This window comes from Pomacea canaliculata, linkage group LG5, assembly GCF_003073045.1.
Source record: "Pomacea canaliculata isolate SZHN2017 linkage group LG5, ASM307304v1, whole genome shotgun sequence".
NCBI classification, from domain to species: Eukaryota; Metazoa; Mollusca; class Gastropoda; order Architaenioglossa; family Ampullariidae; genus Pomacea; species Pomacea canaliculata.
This window is the reverse complement of record NC_037594.1, coordinates 22,885,813-22,906,530: the sequence shown is the minus strand read 5'-3', so window position 1 is coordinate 22,906,530 and position 20,718 is coordinate 22,885,813. Positions and strand designations below refer to the sequence as shown.

The 20,718-nt window shown below is 37.0% G+C and overlaps 2 protein-coding genes across 11 annotated transcripts; one reads left to right on the top strand and one right to left on the bottom strand.

The window, feature by feature from the left end:
- Nucleotides 1-1,340: 1,340 nt before the first annotated feature.
- On the top strand, nucleotides 1,341-11,725 carry LOC112563796 (cyclic AMP-responsive element-binding protein 1-like). Of its 6 annotated transcripts, none has more exons than XM_025238129.1 (8): nucleotides 1,345-1,495; nucleotides 3,776-3,909; nucleotides 4,118-4,296; nucleotides 6,295-6,380; nucleotides 7,056-7,186; nucleotides 9,471-9,638; nucleotides 10,041-10,188; nucleotides 10,845-11,725. In XM_025238129.1, the coding sequence occupies exons 2-8, from the start codon at nucleotides 3,888-3,890 to the stop codon at nucleotides 10,987-10,989; spliced, it is 879 nt and encodes a 292-aa protein (XP_025093914.1). In that variant the 5' UTR covers nucleotides 1,345-1,495; nucleotides 3,776-3,887; the 3' UTR covers nucleotides 10,990-11,725. The 6 variants fall into 6 exon arrangements, with proteins under 6 accessions (XP_025093917.1, XP_025093914.1, XP_025093919.1 ...); XM_025238131.1 differs by having other exon boundaries at nucleotides 1,385-1,484; XM_025238130.1 differs by lacking the exon at nucleotides 1,345-1,495 and adding an exon at nucleotides 1,502-1,792.
- Nucleotides 11,726-14,293: 2,568 nt separating this feature from the next.
- LOC112564974 (ankyrin-3-like) lies at nucleotides 14,294-20,704 on the bottom strand. Of its 5 annotated transcripts, XM_025240167.1 has the most exons (7): nucleotides 20,658-20,704; nucleotides 19,092-19,939; nucleotides 18,384-18,543; nucleotides 17,641-17,808; nucleotides 16,168-16,299; nucleotides 15,837-15,887; nucleotides 14,294-15,019 (listed from the first exon to the last, which is right to left on the bottom strand). In XM_025240167.1, the coding sequence occupies exons 1-7, from the start codon at nucleotides 20,700-20,702 to the stop codon at nucleotides 15,014-15,016; spliced, it is 1,410 nt and encodes a 469-aa protein (XP_025095952.1). In that variant the 5' UTR covers nucleotides 20,703-20,704; the 3' UTR covers nucleotides 14,294-15,013. The 5 variants fall into 5 exon arrangements, with proteins under 5 accessions (XP_025095952.1, XP_025095947.1, XP_025095951.1 ...); XM_025240162.1 differs by having other exon boundaries at nucleotides 14,294-15,887; XM_025240166.1 differs by lacking the exon at nucleotides 20,658-20,704 and adding an exon at nucleotides 20,305-20,648 and having other exon boundaries at nucleotides 14,294-15,887.
- Nucleotides 20,705-20,718: the final 14 nt, after the last annotated feature.

Below are 20,718 nucleotides of genomic sequence, written 5' to 3'. Positions count from 1 at the left end.
ATGCTGATAATGCACTGTTGGTCGCCATGCCAAACAGTAAAAGGCCTGTAGACTTGAAATAGTAAACCTAGAAATAATATAAAAATACATTTTCATTGTTCCCTGATTTTGTTACATCTTTCGTTGTCTCAGCATTTTCTTTTTTTCTTTGCACGAAGTAACACTATAAGTGATTATTTTAATCTCTTATCCCCGATTTTTAATTTTCAAGCTATTTCTTTTTCTGCATTATAATATTATTGTCTGCCATTCGAAAACAAACTGTATGCTGTTAACGATCTTTTGTGTGTGTGTGTGTGTGTGCATGTAAACTACAGCCGTCTAAACGAATGGCAAACTGAAAAGAAGTCTAGTAGATCGTTTTGGGTTCGAGTTTCATAACTTCATTTTATGAGAAATTCTGAAAAGATACTCAAAAAACTCCAGAAAAATAACGGAAAGCGCTTTTGTATAACTGTGATGGATGGAGGAGTGAAATTTTGCTTGTCCCACTCTACACATAATTTATGCGTCTAGTAGTCAAATTATTGACAAAATCGGCTTCATCAATGCTAAGGTGATGATCACAAACTATTTCACTGTTTAATAAAATAATGATGAATGTAATTTGTTCATGAGCCACACGTACCTCCGCTAACTCTCATGAGCACGTTTCATTGGAGCAGTACCTGGTCAAAGGGAGGTTACTTTGAAGTGTTGCAGTTCACTATCTCGTTCACTCACTTTCCTCATTTCACGCGACTAACCTTCGAAAACCTTTACGTGCGCATGTATGTCTGACTTCCGAAAATCAAATAAAAAAACTAAAATAAAAGTAAGAGTTAACAAAGTTAAGAGTACTTTGAGCGAAACTGCCGCTATGATACGAAGCTTACTCTTCAATGAGGGAGAAAAAGTCAAAGGTGAACCTGCTTCTACAGAAATTCCACAGATCATTAGCACCATTTACAGACTTAATTTTCAGCATGTGCTTCTTGATAATGGAAGATAATGGAAATCGCGCACTCCATCGTATGAAGTGTTCGCAAATAGTTTTCTACCATCTCGCATTTTTGTGGGGGGAAGACGAACTACTGCTGCAAGCCTTACGCGTTGGGCATATAGCTCTTCATCAAACTTCGGCAACTTCATAGTTATTGTCACTTAAATGCAAACTTCACTATTGTAGTAAGTAAAACTATTATACTCAAAGACTTCAATTTGCTTCGAAGATCAACAAAGTACTGAATTATATCTCCTTGTGTCAGACGACATTTCCGCCATAATGAGTTCGCGTCAGCAAGCGGATGAATGACGTCACTCACCTGATATTAGCCAATCATAACGCGTGGTTCCCGTCGGTCGCGGATGAATAAGGTTAAAAAAATTGTTTGGCAAGACGGCCTTGTTGTTCGGCCCTGTGACGCTGATGGTGTAGTTTGACGTGGCGACTACGTATTCTGCAAATTTATCCACTCCGATTGCCGCAAAGTTGGTGACGAAAAGTACGTAACTGGTAAGTACACTCTGGGCGAATCACAACAACCAAGCATGGTGCCCAGTCGGATCGCGAGCTTACAGACTTTTTGCGGTGTTACCAACTGAAGAAAAAATTTTGGTTTACTGTTTTGAAAAGGCGTTTTGCGTTTGAGGACCCAGCCCTGCATAGATCGCTTTCCTGTTTCGTTCCGACTTTCGAAGCGCACTCCTCGAAGCCGGGGGGTCACAGCTTGGGGTTCCCCAGTGACGCTTCACGCGGCTCTTATGAAGCAGTGATGTGTTCCGGTTTTTACATTGTTCATATGGCGTTATGGTATGAACACGTTTATTTTTGGTTTAGCTGAGTGGATGTGAAAATTGATTCAATTCTCTGCTAAGTGCGCTTCGTCACATGTTCGTTATGGCGTACCCAACAACATTGCAGTTCTGATGGAGGTCTATGACAGCATGACTTCAGTGATGAGTTATCAATATAAAAGTGATCTTCAAAACAGAGAAAGTTTTCTTTTCTTTGTAATAAAGGCAAATTTTAATTTTGTTTATTTTCAGTATTACATAGTTAAACATTTTTAAAGGAGTAATTGTGATTCAAACGAGTCAGTTTAACTGGCATCACTTTTTAATGCTCTCAGGTTATTTAGTCTGGTTAAAAGTGATAATGCAAATATCAGATATTGTTACAGAACTTTCATAACTGGCATTATTTGTAGGTAAGAAATACTTCAATATAGAAATGTCTTGTACTAAAGTTTTGAACCTTGCAGTTTCAAGTGTTGGTGAATTGTTTTAATTTTATAACAATATTTTGTGCTAAGCTATTCATATCTGATAATGATTATAATGTTTTTAGATAAATGGGACTGTTTACTATACATTGCTGGAATGGCACATTATAATAGATGCAAGAGATTTTGAGATCTTTGGGTTATAAATCTGTTAGTAAGATACATCAGAGCTTATTCATTGAAACCTGTACTCCACAAAAATCAGTCATGTGTTTAACAGTTAGAAATTTGAAATTACCAAAACACACATGCATGCAACAAAGCAATTTTTTTTTTTAAATTGTTGAAAAAAACAATTAGTCTTTAAGCATGATTTGAGGGACATTTCAAGGTACTGTAATAAAACTAGAATGAAGCCAATATCTAAGCTACATATGAGAGAAGATTATTAAAGAGCTGAAAGATTAGAGTGGAGAGTAGTCGTCAGATTTATGTTTCTTATCAAACATACTGAGATCTACTGGGACAGGAAGTACAATTATCTAAAGCAGTGGTTCTCAAAGTGTGGACCATTTGTGGGCCGCACACATAAGTCAGGTGGTCTGCTGCTAACATTAATCATATGTTAGCAAAGTGATGTTTAAATCACCAGATATGCTACTTAGTCCATTGATTTCACACAAGTTTTAATTTTATTGATGCCCAACTGCATTAAACACTTCCTTACCAAGTAGCCGTGATATAGCCCTAGTTGCTGGCAAGGCATTAAACATTGCTTACCAAATCTTTATATCACAGCACAAACATTGTGCCATTTAACTGCATCATCCATTACTCTTAGTAAAGCAGTGCACATCCTTATTTTATAATGTTTATGTGTACTTTGCAAAATATGTAAACTTATTACTATACTACTGTCACAAAAATACATTTAGTTTTGAATTGTAATGAAACAAATGCAATTTAAATTGAAAATTTGCAGTACAGAGTGAGTTTAGGCCTTAATGGTCCACCCTTTTTTTTTTTCTTTAGTAAACTGGTCCACAGTCCAAAATACTCTGAGAACCACTGCCCTAAAGCAGTTTTTCAATTGCTGCATACTGGGAGTACAAGTATTGGAGCACATAGATATTATCCATTGATGTCATCCATTATCTTTGTTAAAGTTAATAAAATGTGAATCTCAGCATTGTCTTTAAGTTATAAGGATTGACCATTATTATTAGGTCTTGGTACTAGGGAAAGGAAAGATATGATTCCCTTTTTCATGTTAATTTCAATTCCTGACAAGGAAATGATATATGTAAGAGCCAGGAACAACCAGCATAGAGCCTTTCTCCCATTTTATTCACCTGTGAGGATAGAAACCTGTGAAAAATTATTTATTCAGGCTTCAAGTCATTACATTAACAACTTTAAACTTGAAAGGATACTCCATCTGGAGCAGTCTGTGAAATTAAAAGACCAGATCAATTATATTTGGGAATTTATTTAGAAACATTCAGGTTGCTCTCCAGAAATTTGGTCTTTGTTACACTGATACCAAGGAAACAAAATTACACTGATTACAGGTTAATCAGCTTGGAATGGTGGAAATATTGCCTTTGTGGAGAAATGCGCTGCCCTTAGTATCCATTGTGATCTTATAAATGAAGCTTCAGCATATCCATCTTCTACTTCAACATGTACAAGAACAGGAAGGAGGGTACAGCCACCTTTGTTTGTTTGGGTTTTATATTCCTGGAAGCTAGTATATTCAGCATGACTACCCATTCAGCCATTTGACTACTGAGTGACTGTCATTCTTCAAGCTTCACTTGTTTCTGACATTCAGTAATTTCATCTTCAGAGTCTCAAGCCACAAAATATATCTCAGTGATGGGTGTTTCCAGTATTCTGATTCTTTTTTCCAGCAATGTCGGAAGGAAGTGGACCAGGGGAGATTGAAAATGGCAGTCAAGGCATCTCTGTTGTGCATGTAACAATTCCAAACCATCCAGTTCAAGTGCATTCAGTGATTCAGTCTAATCAGCCATCTGTCATACAAACAGCTGGTGGTGCTGGATCTGTACAGACAATTCAAGTAGTTAGGGTGAGAAAAGCTTCCTTATTCCTCAGCTGACTTAAACTAAAGTATTTTTATGTACCAGTAGTGATTTACATCCCCATGTTGTATCTGCTTTGTTGTTGAGTTTTCAGACAGCTAGACTGCCCTGAAAGATTTCTATGCAGAGGATGCATGACCTTTTCTGGTAGAAACTGGTGGTTATTGTCACATGAATGCCAGACACATCAAATTCCTGTGTGGCAAATATAACGTCTGTCTGCTTTCACTAGCTTTCTTGCCATTTGAGCTGTTTGAGCTTGTTCTTTAGTCTATAGCTGTTGTGTTGTATCTGTTGTATAGCATAACATCAAATGCAACCCCTGAAAATTTCCAGTTTAGCACATTCCTAGATGTCAGTAAGCACCTTTGCAAAATAAGGGTTGGTGATCTGTTTGATGAATTCTCCCAAAGTTCATAAATCGTAACTATTGATACTCCTGGACATGTTGGTTGGCAAGTTCTTGATGATGATCAGAAAATAGAAACAAAATTGAAAAAGACAGAAACTTTGTCTATGGAAAACTTGTGCAGTCGCGATTCTGCGAAATCATTTGCATTGAAAATACAGGAGTTACTATCAAGCCTTTTTTGGTACTATGTCAAAATTTATGTTCAAATTGGTGTGAAGGTGGGAGGGGAATTTATGTTATTTTTTGGTTAATCTCTGCATTTAATTCAGCAAGTTGATGGCAACTTGATTAGAGCTTTGATAAGAACTAGAAATAACTCATGTTCTCAAAGTGTCAGTTTCTGACATCATCTGGTTTAAGATAGTAATTGGCTTACAAAATTTTTGAATTTTCAATGTTAATTATTTTTTAAACAAAACTACTGGTTTTGGTTGGTACTCTATTCTTGCGTTATGTTTGCCACATCAAGATACTGTTGACCTAAGTCTGAATTTTCTACTCAGCTTTAACAGTTTGAACGTATAAAATTAACAGAAGCTAAGCATGCTCTGCAACAATGACCAAGCACTGGGTCTGTTATTTGGTGGAGAAAGTTTTGCTTTTTTTCGTTTGTTTCAATTTGTGTGGACAAGAGAGTGATGTGATCTCTTAAAAAAGCCTACAGTAATCCCTCATTTGTCGTGGGAGATCTTTCCAAAACCACCCACGATAACATAAAAATCTTCAGAATAGAAACGGTATCTTTATTTATGTATTTATACACTATATAAACCTCCCCCCATACTTTTACACAACATAAACCTTTCCCATTTCCTTAACCATTCCTACCCTGTTCTGTGCATGTATTATACCTTTACAGTAAATAAAAGAACAAACACATAATATGTACTGTAGAGTAATACAGTTCCTGTAATACAACAATAAACCAACAAAATCTCTCTCTCTCTGTGCCACACATATGATGTAAAAAATTGTATAGTGATATATTTTTATACACTTCGTGCTTTTTTCATCTGAAAATTTATAAAATATATATATTCCACTGATTGAATTTTGCATAAAATCTCCGAAGAAGCGTAGATGTGCGAATTTTCCCATTTCTTATAAAAACCTGCGGAATAATGAAGGCGCGAAGTGGCGAGGGATTACTGTATTGCAAAACAGGTCCTGTTGAATATAGAAGAAATTTAATAGGGATTTTTAAGAAATTTAGTAGAGATTTTCTCTTGAAGCTGTTTCCCCGAAAATACTTAAATTCAGCTGTATTTGGTAAAGTGATTTTTTTTTTTTCCCATAGACATTGTGCATTTGTTACACCATTGTGTGATAGCACAAAAAAACATAAATTGTTTTTAGTAGTTTTAATGTTCCAGGTTTTTGGGGATTTTTTATAATATTATTATTATTTAATACTGAATTGCATTCAGCAAAAGAAGAGTGTTGAATTGTCTTCCCATGAATTTGCAGTAATTTGTTTTCCAATTTAGCCTTGTGATAGTGTTTCCTGTAATAATTTAGTGGTTATTTGATTAGGTTGCATTAAAGATGAGATATTTTCCTTTGTATTTGGTAGGTTGCAAATGTTGATGACGATCTTCATTCTGAAGATTCAGAAACAAAGAAAAGAAGGGAAATACTTGCCAGGCGGCCTTCATACAGGTATTTTCATAGATTGTGCCTGTTGACTTTTTAAATTGGGGAGGATTGTTTTAAGATTTGTGCGGCCCATTACCGGAAAAAAACCCAAACAAAACAAGGGCTTAAATAAGAGAGTTATCCCACCACCATTTTCTAAATGTCATCAGAATATCCTGATTTGTTATATAAAGTGTGAGTAAAAGGTATTTTGTGTGCTGTGTATTCTAAAGTGTTCTCTCATTGTGATCTGTGTTGTCCTGTGGCGACAACATGCCTCTGTAGATCTTGATAAGCATTTCAAACATTTTTATAAACAATTACCAAATTGATAGCAACCGTACCTACCATTTTTATCATACAGTCAGACCTCGATAAGTCGAACTCAAAGAGACCCCCAAAAAAAATTGACTTATGGAGATTTGAGGAGCGAGCAGTTTGTTGGGTTTTGTTTTTTGTGTTGTTGTTTTTTGTTTTTTTTTTTTGGGGGGGGGGAGATTTTAGAAAAGGGCAGATGGTTCTGTCACTTGAACATTGGTTGCTCTTAGACATTCCGTTCTATTTGCTTCCTTTAGCATATTTTCTAATGCTATACCATTATGTATGTTTTCATGATAAACTTTTGCAAATCATCTTGCTTCAAATGGGATATCTCAGATGATGTAGACTTCTTTTATCACTATTATTTTGCCTTTTTAGGAAAATTCTGAATGATCTGTCTTCACCGGTGAATAAAATGGATGAAGATTCCAATAGCAGTCAAAGTCAGGATGATCAAGAAACAGCACAAAATCTGACAACTTCCGCCAATGCAGTGCACTATCAACAAGGTATTGTTGATAATTGGCAACAAAATACTTCCCAGTTAAAAAATTATGCTTTGAAATTTCCAACTTGTCATGTAGCATAGATTGTAGAAGAAAACATAGAATTTAGAGATGCTAAAAGTGAATTTTCAGTATAAAACCAGATTGGTTTTAATATTTTTTCCCTATTTGTGTAATTAGTTACAGATTATTGTTGCTCTGTAACCTTTTTTTTTTTAAATGTAAAACTTATTGTGATTGGCGTTGGGGAGGATGGAGATAGCTGTTTACTTGACTTTATGTCTCCTGGGCTACTTTTTACATCAAGGCTTTTCCAATCACAATCTCATCAAGCTGATAGGACCAGTTGTGGGTATTTATTGAGTTGTGGAAAAAGTCATGGCGCATTTTTATGTTTTTCTATGGACATCTATTTATGTAAAGAACAAAGATCAGTTAATGATATATTGCCAGTTTTGTTTGATAACCTTTTGCCATCTGAAAGTGAGTTTCATAGATCCTCGTTCGTAGAAGGACCTGTCTTTTATCATTATCATTATTCCACTCGAGGAATTTTGAAGAGAGTGAAACAAGTTGAAGTCTGATGTTGCAAGGTTAGATGAGTATGGTGAATATGGCAACATATCCCATCCAAGCTCCAGTAACTTTTGATGGGAGATCAAACTTGTGTTTGGACTCCCATTGTTTTACGAAACATGACTCTGTTACAATTAACAAGCACTGGACATTTTTAACAATGGATTCGCTCAAACTGTCTCATTGCTGATAGTACGCATTTGAATTGATTGTTTGGTTCCTTGATAGGAACTTGAAAAAAAAAACATTCTTCTTGTTCCTAGTCGCTTCCAGTGGGACATAGGCTGCATACACTCTGCCATCGGACCTGGTTCTGGGCGTCCCTTTCCAGTTGAGACCATGTTTTGCCAGCTGCCTCCGCCTCTTAGTGGACTGATCTCCTCCATGTCTGGGTCTCTCAACCCTTAGCCCTGTGGGTTCCAGCCCAGAGCTTGTCTTGTTAATAATCCAGTCTATGATGTTCAGGAAGATTGTCGACAAGAGTGTACAACCTTGCCTCACTCCAGTCCTCACTGCTAAGGCATCAGTCAGCTTTCTGTTGTGGATCACCTGGCACGTTGAGTCCTCATATAGATGCTGGCAATAAGTTTTGGTGAAAATCTGTAGAGCTGCATCAGCTTCCAGATGGTTTCCCTGTCTACCGAGTCGAAAGCTTTCTCAAAATCCAGAAATGTTATGTAGAGTGGCGACTGTTCAGTAATATTTCATAATGTAGTGATATGGTCTGTGCATGATTTACCCTGCCGAAAGCCTGCCTGTTCTTGCCTCAGTCTCTTTCTAGGGCATTCTTCAGTCTCCAGGATGATTCTGGTTAGCACGTTGCTAGGAATGGACAACAGCGTAATCCCATGCCAGTTGCTGCACTGCGTCAGGTCACCTTTTAAAATCCCTCCACACTGAGAATATAACCTTCCTCTGACGAATGTCCGCTTTTGATTTCATTTGAGGACCGAAACCATTTGCCCACCACATTGTCATAAACAACCCACTTCTCAGTCGCTAAAAGAAAAAAAAGGATTGTTTTCCTCACATTTAATGAGCATGTCACAGATGTTTATATGCGCTGTCAAATTTCTTTGAGTTCATGAGGAACCCAAATATCGAGTCTGGTCACAAACACTTGAATGAGGAATGGTCAGTGTTTCTGCAGTCTCTTCTATCATGTAACGCTGGTTTAACATGATCAATGCCTTTATTTATGACATCATCAACCTCAGTGAGTCTCCATGACCAAGGAGCGTCCTTTAGATCGAAATTACCAGCACGGAACCATTGCTGGCACTCATCTTCTTGTAGAGCATTGTGACCACAAACTTTTCACAAGCTAGATGCATGTTCATCCCTTTACAGAAGTAAAACAGTAAAATCAGGCAAAAATACACAGCTGTCTTTTATCTTCAACTTGTAAAATCTCCAAAACTCAACCAAATCACTAAATTTTTTTTTTTAAGAATGAAGCTAGAGCTTTCATCTTTCAAATGACTGAGCAATAACATGGATGCAAATGACTCTAGTACTTCCAAAAATGTGCCATCTATTGCAAAAATGTGCCATGACTTTTCTGACAACCCAATAGTATTAGCACACTTTAGGCTGGTTATCTTTCACCCTCTGGTGGAGACAAATATATTATCAGGAAAAAGAGAGACACTGGGCTTTCTGCATTTGCCGTAGTGTGCCAGTTGACAAGAATCCCCTGTATTTGTTTCAGTGGTACCAGCAGGAACTCTTCAACTTGCAGATGGCACACCAGTGACACAAGGACTTCAAACACTAACCATGACAAATGCCAGTCCCACATCAGCTGCCAATGCAGGCACTGGTGGAGCCACAATAGTACAATATGCCCAAGGTCCTGATGGGCAGTTCTACATCCCAGGTACTTGAGTGTGCCTAAAATTTTTTATTTTTAAGAAGGTAGATTTTCCAACTCATGGTTGCCTTGTAGGACAATGTACCGTAAGTGAAGGTACGAGGAAGGCATCTCCAGATCCTCCTCTTATGCCTTTTGTATTTTATGATAAATCAAGAAGACATTTCGAAGTGAGCAAAGAGCATTTTCCAACCCTCTCTTGGTTGTGTACAGTCTACCTTGGTACTACGGAGCTTGGTCAAAAAATAAGTTCACTTCTAGTTTGTCAACATTTTTATAAGCGAGAACATTTATATGCTCATTCAGGGATAGAGGAATATATTTAATGAAAACCCACAGTATTACCAATACATGATCCAGCCATATCACAATACTAAAATATCTTATTGAGAACTACTTTGATTTCAGTTGGAGGTGCAAATGTGCAGACATACCAGATTGCCACATCAATTCCTCAGGGTGTGGTTATGGCCACAGCAGGTAGTCCAATCTCAAGTCCCACTCATTTATCAGAAGAAGGATCCAGGAAAAGAGAACTTCGATTATTGAAAAATCGGTAATATGTTTATTGAAATGGCATAGATTGTGTACTTTAAGGACAAAAGGTGGATGAGCTTTGAGCTCATTTAACTCTAATAAGAAGCTAAGATTCGTGACAGCACTCAGCTGCCAGTTTATGTTGATGGAAACATAAAATGGGGTAGGGTACAAGTGACAGTGTTGTCCATCCCATGTGGTATAGCACAGGAGGGAAATAAAAGTAGGTGTTCTGAAGCTTATGTTTATTGGAGATAGATATTTGAATAGTATTTTTTGAAAACAATTTTGAGTAGAGCTACAAGAGTGGTCAAGATTTTGATATTGCATTAAGTATATATTATGAAATCAGCTTAAGGCAACATAAGAGAATATCAAATTATGTGTATCCTTTGAGTTGAGGTATTTAATACTTTCATTTTGCTGAGCCACATCATCTTCGTTTGTTAAGCTGGACACAGTGGCATTACATATTCTTTCTTGTTTGCTAAATATATCAATAGCTTGTAATCAGAATAATTTTACCAGCAAAATAGTGTTATAGCAGAATTCTGCAACTTTGTATAAATATGTGTGCACATTAATAGATTTTTTTCCTAGATATTGTGTACACTTATTCCATTTTTATTTTCCACTCTGTGCGTATTTCAAATTTTCTTGTGTTCAATATTTCAGGGAAGCAGCAAGGGAGTGTCGCAGAAAGAAGAAAGAATATGTTAAATGTTTAGAAAACAGAGTGGCAGTGCTAGAAAATCAGAACAAGACTCTGATCGAAGAGCTGAAGGCTTTGAAGGAGTTGTATTGCCAGAAAGAAGGATGAAGAATGCAGATACTTTGTGTCAACCATGACATTTTCAGTGGTTGAATGACAGTTTCCTCCACTTGGCAGTGTTGCAGGAAATGTCCATGTTATGTTGTTTGTACCAAGGCAGCAAGAAACAAGAAGAGTGTTATTACCAGAGGTGTGCTGTTTTACAACTTGGTAAAGTTGCCATCCACAGTGCTTTGGCTCACTGCTTTGGTCTGGGGGAAGAAAGATCTGGATTCATGAAGAAGACAATAGGTGTCTTATCCAGGGAATCATGTGGCATCGATAATTTATTGTGGACCCTTACAGCAAATGTGTTTGTCACAAAGTGACTGGAAGCATGTTTCTGGCATAAAAACTACCTTTATAGACTTCCCTGCATTTCACTGCAGAGAAAAAGCAAGCCAGAAAAAGCAAGTTATTGTTACAGCCTTCGGCATAGAGTGTTACTTTTATGAAAGATGTCATTGGTCATCTGGAAAACAGTTTTGCCATGGATGAATGAATGGCATTGTGTTTTATAAAAGTGCATTGCTCTGCAGGTGTGTGTGTAAATTTGAAATGCTTGTAAAATGACTTCTGAAGTGACTGCCGTATTTGATGGAACTAATCTTGTAAAGTTGGCTGTTGATGTTCAGTTGTATTTTTATCACTCCATATTGTCTCGATTACTGCATTTGGTTTCTTTGAAATGTTTGTATTGTTGATATAAAAAAAAAACAGATTTAAATTGAAAATTGTAAAAGATCTTAATGTTTTGTGTCCTTTATAAAAGTGGAAAGGATTTTTTGTTTAATCCCAGTTTCACATTGGCACATTCATAACCAAAATTTTCCATTGACTTTAAGGTTTTTTAATATGTGCCAATGAAATGTTGCAATCTCCTCTTCCAAAATAACTTCTGAGTTAATCTCCTAAAAACTTTAATCTTAAACATAAGCAGATGCTCTTGCCTTAAATTTTCTAGAATTTTCACACTTCCATCACATTTCAAGGTAACTTTAGATTCTCTTTCTTTTTGTCACTCAGATGGATACTTAAGAGGCCTGGAAAATTCTGCTGTGCACAAAAATCTGCATGAACATGAAGTACCGTTTGGTTTTCTCTTTTCAGTTTGTAGTATAGGTCTTGGCTACTGGAGCTAAGGTGCTACTCAAGGCATCTTTTCTTTTATCATCATCTTAGCCTCATAAAAACTGACCTAGAGGATCTCTTGAGACAGCTTTCCTCTCTTTTAAGTCAGTTGTTGGGGGATATTGCAAAGTGGAGGTGTATGACTGTTCAGTTCATTGTTGATTTCTTTGGGTGACCACTCTCAGAGGCCAACGTAAATGCAATTATTCTAAAAGCCAAGCCAAGAACTTGTCAGTAAGACCCAATGTCCACAAGCCTTCTTCTTGATTGTTTGGATCAGAGGTGGGAAATGTCTGGCCCGCCAAGGTGACCACGGATTTCAATATATAAGCATTTTTCATAGCAACATAAATGTATACTTAGTGAATCATAATAATCATAATTTTGAGGGACAAGCAAGAAACATCCATGGCATGATAAACAGGACACATACGAGTACATTACGGGACAGACACATATGCATCTCTGCTGCCCACAACTTTAATGGATGATTTTGGAGAATAATGCACGCATGCAACTTTCATCCCACGCCAAGGGTAGACCACTTCCGGTTTGATGTAGGTTGTAGATAAACAGTATTCTTCGATCATGTTGACTCGTACAATAAGGTGACCAGACGTCCCGCATTAGGCGGGACAGTCCCGCTTTTGACCTTGTGTCCCGCCTGCTCATCGGGTGGGACGCCCAATGTCCCGCTTTCTGGCTTTCTGGCAAGTCCATCAAATGTCCCGCTTGTCTTTAAAAATCACTTTTTTCGGCGTTTTTTGACGGTGACGACACCATCATCGGCACGTGTCCCGCTTTCGCAACTGAAACGTCTGGTCACCTTACATACAATAAATGCATAAAATGAATTTAGACACTTTGTAAGTACAACGAACTCTCTATCACAAAGTGTGTACTAAAAAGTCATTATTATTATTATAATGTACTTTCACTGCACAGCCACCAAAAAAAAAGTGTACATAAGGACAAAGGTTTCATCTCTTTCATATTTTACAGATTGCTAACAGTTGTTTAGCTATGATTTTTCATAGAGGCAGAGCATAGTTTTCGCACACCTTGTTACAAAAAGGTGGATCATGGTGATTGAGGACAGCAGTGCCAGGCAGGCTGGGATTTTATACTTGCAAAAATGTTACCCTACACTTGCAAAACTACAGTTTGACCAAAAAAGAGCAGGCTACTTTTTTTTAAGTAGGTAATTTAGTAAGGAATGCAAGAAAAATTATATGCATCAAAATGGCCCTCAGAGGGAAAAAGTTTCCCAACCCTGGCTTAGATGTTTTACTCCCTGCCATCATGAATATTGTAAAAGTCAGTTTGTCAACAAATGTTTTCTCATCATTGTTTAAAAATGTCATAGTGAGGTGATTCCTTAAAAAGTCCACTCTTGACATGACGTGTTGAACAACTACTGCCCAGTTTCCAACATGCATTAAATCTCACTATGTTTCTCATCAATTACATGCTGACGACACACAACTGTACTGTTCTACTCTACCAGCTGAGTCTCACTCTACTAATAGCACCATAGAAGCCTGTATCACTGACATCAAAGATTGGATAGTTAAAAAACCAAATTTAAAATCAACAATTATAACACGGAAGCACCCCTATGCCTAAGAAGATATCAATCATCACTTGTCAGTCTGCCCAAGCACATCAAAATGGGCAAAATTAAGGTAAAAGATGAATATGCAACTTCATTTGCTTCACGCAAATCTTAATCCAAGACAGATTTGAACAGGAGAGCGGAATTAATTTAGGTATGCAACCTTTGAAAGCTGAAATTAACTAATGCTCTCATAGCTGCAAAAGTCATAAACCTTGGTAGGTAAACTATCACACATACATTGTAATGCTTGCAGGCATTTAATGCAAAGAATAATGAAAGATGTATCAGCATTTAATGCAGAACATTACAAATACTAAAATATGTCCGGAAAGGTAAAAAATTGACATACAATTTTAAATGCACATCAGTGAACAGTATTGTCAGAAATGCCCAAAATTGGTATGCAGATTTTTCCACAAACCTATGATGAATGCTGATGTTTCCAACAACAGATGCTCAAAAGACCAGTGAATTATGGTAGTTGATGTAAACTGTTTCAGTGGAATATGATATTGTTAACTACACATCTTCCAAACATGACACAATAATTTAATTATCAATCACTAAGCACAAAAAATGTTTATTTAATGTATAAAGACGATTGGATAGAAATTTGGTGAGGTGCAGTTTTTCAACTGCATCCTTTATCTAAAATATCTGTTGTAGGAGATAACAAAATATTTGTGTTTGTATGTCCACATAAAGAGTGGTACAAAAGAATGCATAAAACAGTAATAAACAGGGAGACAAATATAAAACTATTCTGAATCCAGTACATCCTTGATCTCCGTCTCCCACTGACAGTTTCCATGGCCTACACAATAAAATCATTAGTTCTCTCCCTGCCACACACTCTAACCTGCCCATCCACATTTATAGAGGAATACAAATCAAAAAGTAAAAATAAGTACACCACAGCTGAATGTTACAAAAATTGTCAACATGATCTTGAATTTTGCAACAATTGGTGGCTTGTGGACAAAGATGATCAGCTCTCTCTCTTTCACTATGGAAGGTGCCTAATTAGTCCTATATAAACCAAGGGACTTCACACAAAACTATGCAATTTGAAGGGAAGCGTCCCATCATATGATCTATTATAAAATTTCCTCCACTAGATAGATAACATGAATTGATCTCATTGCCACCATTAACACAACAGTCTAGACAGCTACCTGTTATTATTAAGTAAACTGTTTATCATAAGGGCCCACTTTTTTTCTCCTTTTGTATGATGCCACACCAGACTGGAAGGTGAAGTCACCACACCACTACTGTAATGATTTAGCTCTGGCATAGGAAACAACAAAAAAAATAGGCATTCTTGAAGGCAATATTTGTCATTTTGTAATTTACTTGACTGTGCTTATATGACAAAATAAAATTCAGAGCAATCTGAAAACCCTGTGGTTTCAGGCATTTTGAATATTTTTAAAGTGGATGCCGATGTCAAAATACTTTTGTTATACCTTGAAAAATGCTCAATTGAGAACTGCTGGTAATCTATTATTTCTATCACTTTAGATAAAACATTGACAGTATTTTAAAACAACCCTCATCATAATCTTTGAACATGTAAGCTAAAAATTCATTTATACATATAATTTAATTTAAAATGCATTTTAATCTGGATTTTCCCACACCCAGTTGAAAACATCTTTTTTTTTTCAAGTACAGAAAAGGAGGAAAGAGGAAAACATTATCAAAAGGCATCTGAGGTGAGGTACGTTTTGAGAAATCCTGACAGGGGCAGTTTTTGCACCTGACTTGCCCTTCGATTAAGCTGCCGTAATATTGCAAGTTTGCTCATGTGCCTCAATGACCGAGCAGTCATTTCAAAAAATTTTTCTCTCAGTTTATGTCCATACTGTACATCTAGTTCATAGGAAGATCTCAACAACATAGGCACAAGCTTGTTAAGAACAGAGGCTCTTGCCTCTTCCAGTTTCCCTACTGTCATATAGTTGGCTAGCAACTGTACACATTGCAGGTCAATGTGACGCCTCAGCAGAAGAAAGATGGACAAGACAGTTTGCTTAGGAGAAAGGCTATCTGGATCATAGCCATGCTGACAGAAGAGATTGATAAACTGAATTTGCATGCTCACATCTGAAATTTCATGTACATGGGCCCCCAGAAATAAACTGCAAATGGCTGTCTGCAACATAAAAGTGCATGAAGTATAAAACCATCTGATTGCATAAATTAAGGCAGCAATGATTATCTGCTTCAGATGAGTTACAACACTAGAAGACCATCCTGTTTTGCACAAGTATGCACTATAAAAAATGTTAACACACAGAAATGTTAATTACGGTGTTAATTATAAAAATGATATTTTCAAAAATTAATTGGACACTTCAAAAGTTATTACCTTTTCTTTGTTCAGTTTGCAATTTTTTGACATAATGTAAATCTGTTTGGACTGACATACATACCTCTGAGCTGGAAGTAAGAGCATTGGGATCAGCGCCATTCTCCAGAAGCAGGGAGACTGCTGCATACAAAACTCCTGGTTTATGCCACAGCATGGTGTGTGTATATGGCAAAGAGCTGTACTGCAGCAATACCTGCATTGACAACAAAACAATGTAAAATAACTATTATCACTGAGCAGCATCTTACACTTCTACTCAAAGAAACATTTGTTGTCACATGAACTCATCTTCTTGCAGTGAGAGGAAATAACACGAAGGTCGAACTTTCATCGACTGGCAGGAAAGAATGGATTAGCTCTGACGAAGGGAGGTGAGAGTCCAGATAGAAGCAGCAAAAAATTACCTTTAGGCTTGCCAGCAGGCCCGTTCTTAGCCCCCGCGGGGCCCGAGGCAAAGGGCATGTGCGGGGCCCTCACGCCACGATCACACGGTTTTAGTTGGGATCTAAAGTCACTTTTTTCCTCAGGGATATCTCGTCTTTTATCATTGACAGCACGCTGCATACACATTACAACATAAGCCTACGATTAATTTATTTGTAACGTTCGTCAATAGGTTACAATCAAAAGCGCAGGGCCCCTTGAAGCGCGGGGCCCTAGGCAGATGCCTCGTCCGCCTGCCCCTAAGCACGGCCCTGCTTGCCAGCATTGCATGTGTTTCTTACTTTTATCCCTATGGTCAAACCATTCTTTCAGCCATAAGCTAAAAGTTTGAATTTTAAGTAAACTTTCAAAATTCTTGCATGTATAGTGTAAAGAAATTAACCAAGCTTAAAACTGTTGATTAACAAGCAAATAACAATTTCCAATGAGAACTGTAACACGTATCACTTATTTAAATACTCCCATTTCTATACTGAATGATCACAAATGTTTGAGGAAATATAGATGAGAACCAAAAGTGTTTAAATAAGATAACCATTGTTTGCAGACTTTTTAAAACATTGCTGCTAAAAAAATGTGTGATGGTTCCATTTTTAAAAAATGTTCCACAGTATCATTTGTGCTTTGTTTATCTTTCTATTATATTATAAACCTATAAGCAGAATGTGAAATTAATCCAAACTAAAAGGAGAAGACCTAAGACTACAAATTGTAAAGATCATCTTCCAACCTGGAATACTAACCCAGGCCACAGTAAAGTTATGCTTAACATTGAATTATAAATAATAAGATTTCAAATATGCAAGTAATAAAGATGTTAATCTCTCTTTTTGTAGTTTGTTTTTTTTTTCCTCCTCTTCCTTTTTATTCTGCTCAAGACAGGACCGGGTGGAAAATTCTGTCTGTTGCTGCTGCCAGACGGTCCCCCCTACGCCCGGACCGGGCATGGGATTGACCTGACCTGACCTGACCTGACCTTTTTATTCTTACAGAAATGCTGTGAAACAATAATGAAGGAGATGTTCATACATTTTTTTCCCCATTATATGATTTTATCAAAGACATGCTGGACTTGGATGCTTATACTTACTTCCAGCACAGTCTGCATGCCAGCAGCAGGAAATGTACGCTGGTTGGGGTCACCACCATGCTCCAACAGCATGCACAGGCATTGAACCAAGTCACTCTGATACTGCTCTGTTGTATAGTCTTTACAAAGCTCAGATGAGCTTGTCATTTCTGATATTGCTTCTGCTGCCTATAAATAGATGAAAGCACATCACAATAGAAACAAAACAAAACAAAAAAAGAATTATAGCACTGAGATGCGAGCATGAAGCCTTTGAGGTTGCATATATCTTGCACTTCAATTTGTAGTACATGTTAAGGATCTCACAGAATTGACTTAAAGGCAGATTACATTCACCAGGGGTAAGAAAACTTAACAGCACATGTATTCACCTTCAACTCATTTATTGGAAGCCATCAATGGTGAAATAATGTGTGTCCAAAGCTAATCTTTGCCTAACAAAATATTCTCTTGTCAGTGATAGTCAGCAATGTGCTGATTAACTATACACTGATTAACTTAGTACACCACATCCCTGGTATGCTTCTCTCTCCCAACATCTTATGGTTCACACTTTTAAAGTCTGCCTCAAGGTGCACTATTATCATATGATGCTACTAATTAAATCCACCCTACCTACTCTAAATATTCTCCTACCCTACCTTTCAATCTTCAGCAATTAGACCCTGATATGTCTGTGCTTCTTTTATCTGCTTTAAATATGAAATGCAAATGTAGGGATGCTGGATCAAAGTTAGATTTACTTTTCGCCAGTATTGTATAACATCCACACGACTGATACCAATCTCCTCTGCCATGATGTGTAATGCAGACTTTCCATTCTTGTCTACCACATGGCAGTCTATTCCATATTGCAGTAAAAGTGCTGTGTTTTTCACATAATTATACGGATGTAGTTTGGACCTAGAACAAAACAGTGTTTTTATTTATATAATAAATAAAACTCCAAATTCAGACGGAAAATGCTAAGCAATTCTCTCATATTAAAAATCAGTTTTACACGATCTTTTGTTGTGTTACATCATGATTATAGGACACTCATCTTTTCTAAAAATATTTAGCAGATTGATGCTCTAGTCTAACCCACAAGTGTGTGGGTGTGTGTGGTTGTGCAAGCTAAGTAGCTTCTAGCTACAACCTGATGCAATATAAGAATTATAATTATTATTGTCATCATTTTTATTTAGAAACGAAATCAATTTCTGTCAAATGAAGCTTAGCTCTAACTAAACCTCACATTAGTTTCATTCAAGAGTGAGCCTTGCTTAACTCTTACTAAGATTAGGCGAATACACAAAATAAAAAATTTTAATATTTAAGTGCTTACGCAAAATTGTGGAAGAAAAGATCACAACATGAAAGATTGCCTGTGTCTAAATGAATATAGCTAAGCCAGTGTTTAAGTAGTTATAATATACATTTCCAACTATACACAAGTGATGAACTCTTACCTGTACATTATATGCAAACAGCTTCTAGATTCTGTTAGGGCATTGACATCTGCTCCATTTTCTAGGAGCTGCTCAATTGTTTCTGTATCACCATTCCAGGCTGCAGTGTGCAGTGGTGTTTTGCCATTTTTGTCACTAAGGCAAATTATGTCCCTAAAAGACTGTTTAAGCAGAAGACTGACAAGTTTCCCTGAGCCTATTGAACATGCTTTATGGAGAAGAGAAGATGGCTCTCTCACTCCTGCATACAAAAAACGTAATGCTACACTCTGTATAATTACATTATCCAACATGAACTGCACACAGTCCAAATGCTTCTGTGAAACTGCAAACTCAAATGGCTTTCCTCTTGGACTTTTGCTGACTTTCGCTGTTGTAAACATTGTGGGATTTGATGAGATCTGTTTTAGACTGATGACTGATGTAACAGTCACTAAAGGACCACAGCCGCTGTCTAGAAGGTACCTAAAGATGTTTACATCACCCACCCAGCATGCCAGGTGTAGTGGAGAATTGATGTATTCCAGCTCAAAAGATGCACATTTCTGTCCAAGCTGGCCACTGGTGGTCACCATGCCAGACAAAAATGCTGGGTACTGCTGATGAAGAAGCTTAAGAGCATCACACCTTTTGTTTACTATTGTCCACTGAAAAAGATTCAATGAAGATTCTGGATCTCTCCAAGACAAAACTGCTGACTTAAAGTTTTCACTTTCAACCAGCATGCTACTGATTTCTTGCAGGCTGCTCCCATTTTGAATACTTCTAGCAACTGCTGGCAAGATATTAGTGCAAAAGTTCTTGATCTGCGATTCCTTACAAGTTGACTCCGTTTCGTCTGATGCCATCTAAAACAAAACAAATAAATTTTAACTTGTAAAATAAGACAACATCAATTTGCAAGAGTATGCAAAAGTGTCAACACACCTTAAAGGTCCAATAAAAATATGAATAACTAGCCAAACTTATTCTTGCCATAGATTATGCACAATAGAAAATATTCATATGAATTTTACTTTAAACTATTGCATGTTTATATTTAAACTTTACTGATAAGGAATATTTTGAAAGTGAAGCAATAAAAAAGTGACGCAAAACTGAGGAGTAGGCAAAATAAATCATTATAAATTACTTTAATGTTTTTTGCTTTAGTACTTAAAAATGCCTTCCACCCCATTACTGATCGATAGATCCAAATGACAAACTGACGCACGGTTAAAGAAAACCCTTGTGAATTTCTATTTTGGGCTCATATAAACTACTGAATACTTATACATCCGTGTGAACAGCTTACAATGAATAGCAGTTGTAGCTATTACGAGTGGCTGTTGCTACCACGGATTATACAACTGTTTTAGATGTGAAAGAGGATCCATGTCGTGTTTGGATCTGGTGCTTTTTTTCTAAATAGACGTTATCTTTCTTCAATCAGCTCATGATACTCCGCAGAACAAGAAGGTTCGATCAACCTAAGGCTTTTACAATTGCATACAACGGTTTGGAGAATAATCCCTACCCAACTACCCACCCTGGAGAACTTCCCTAGCAGGGGCTCTATTTACTTACTCTGGGCCGCTCTCTACGCTTGTAGCGCTTATCTCCCTCCACCATCGAAATTTGTTTCTTA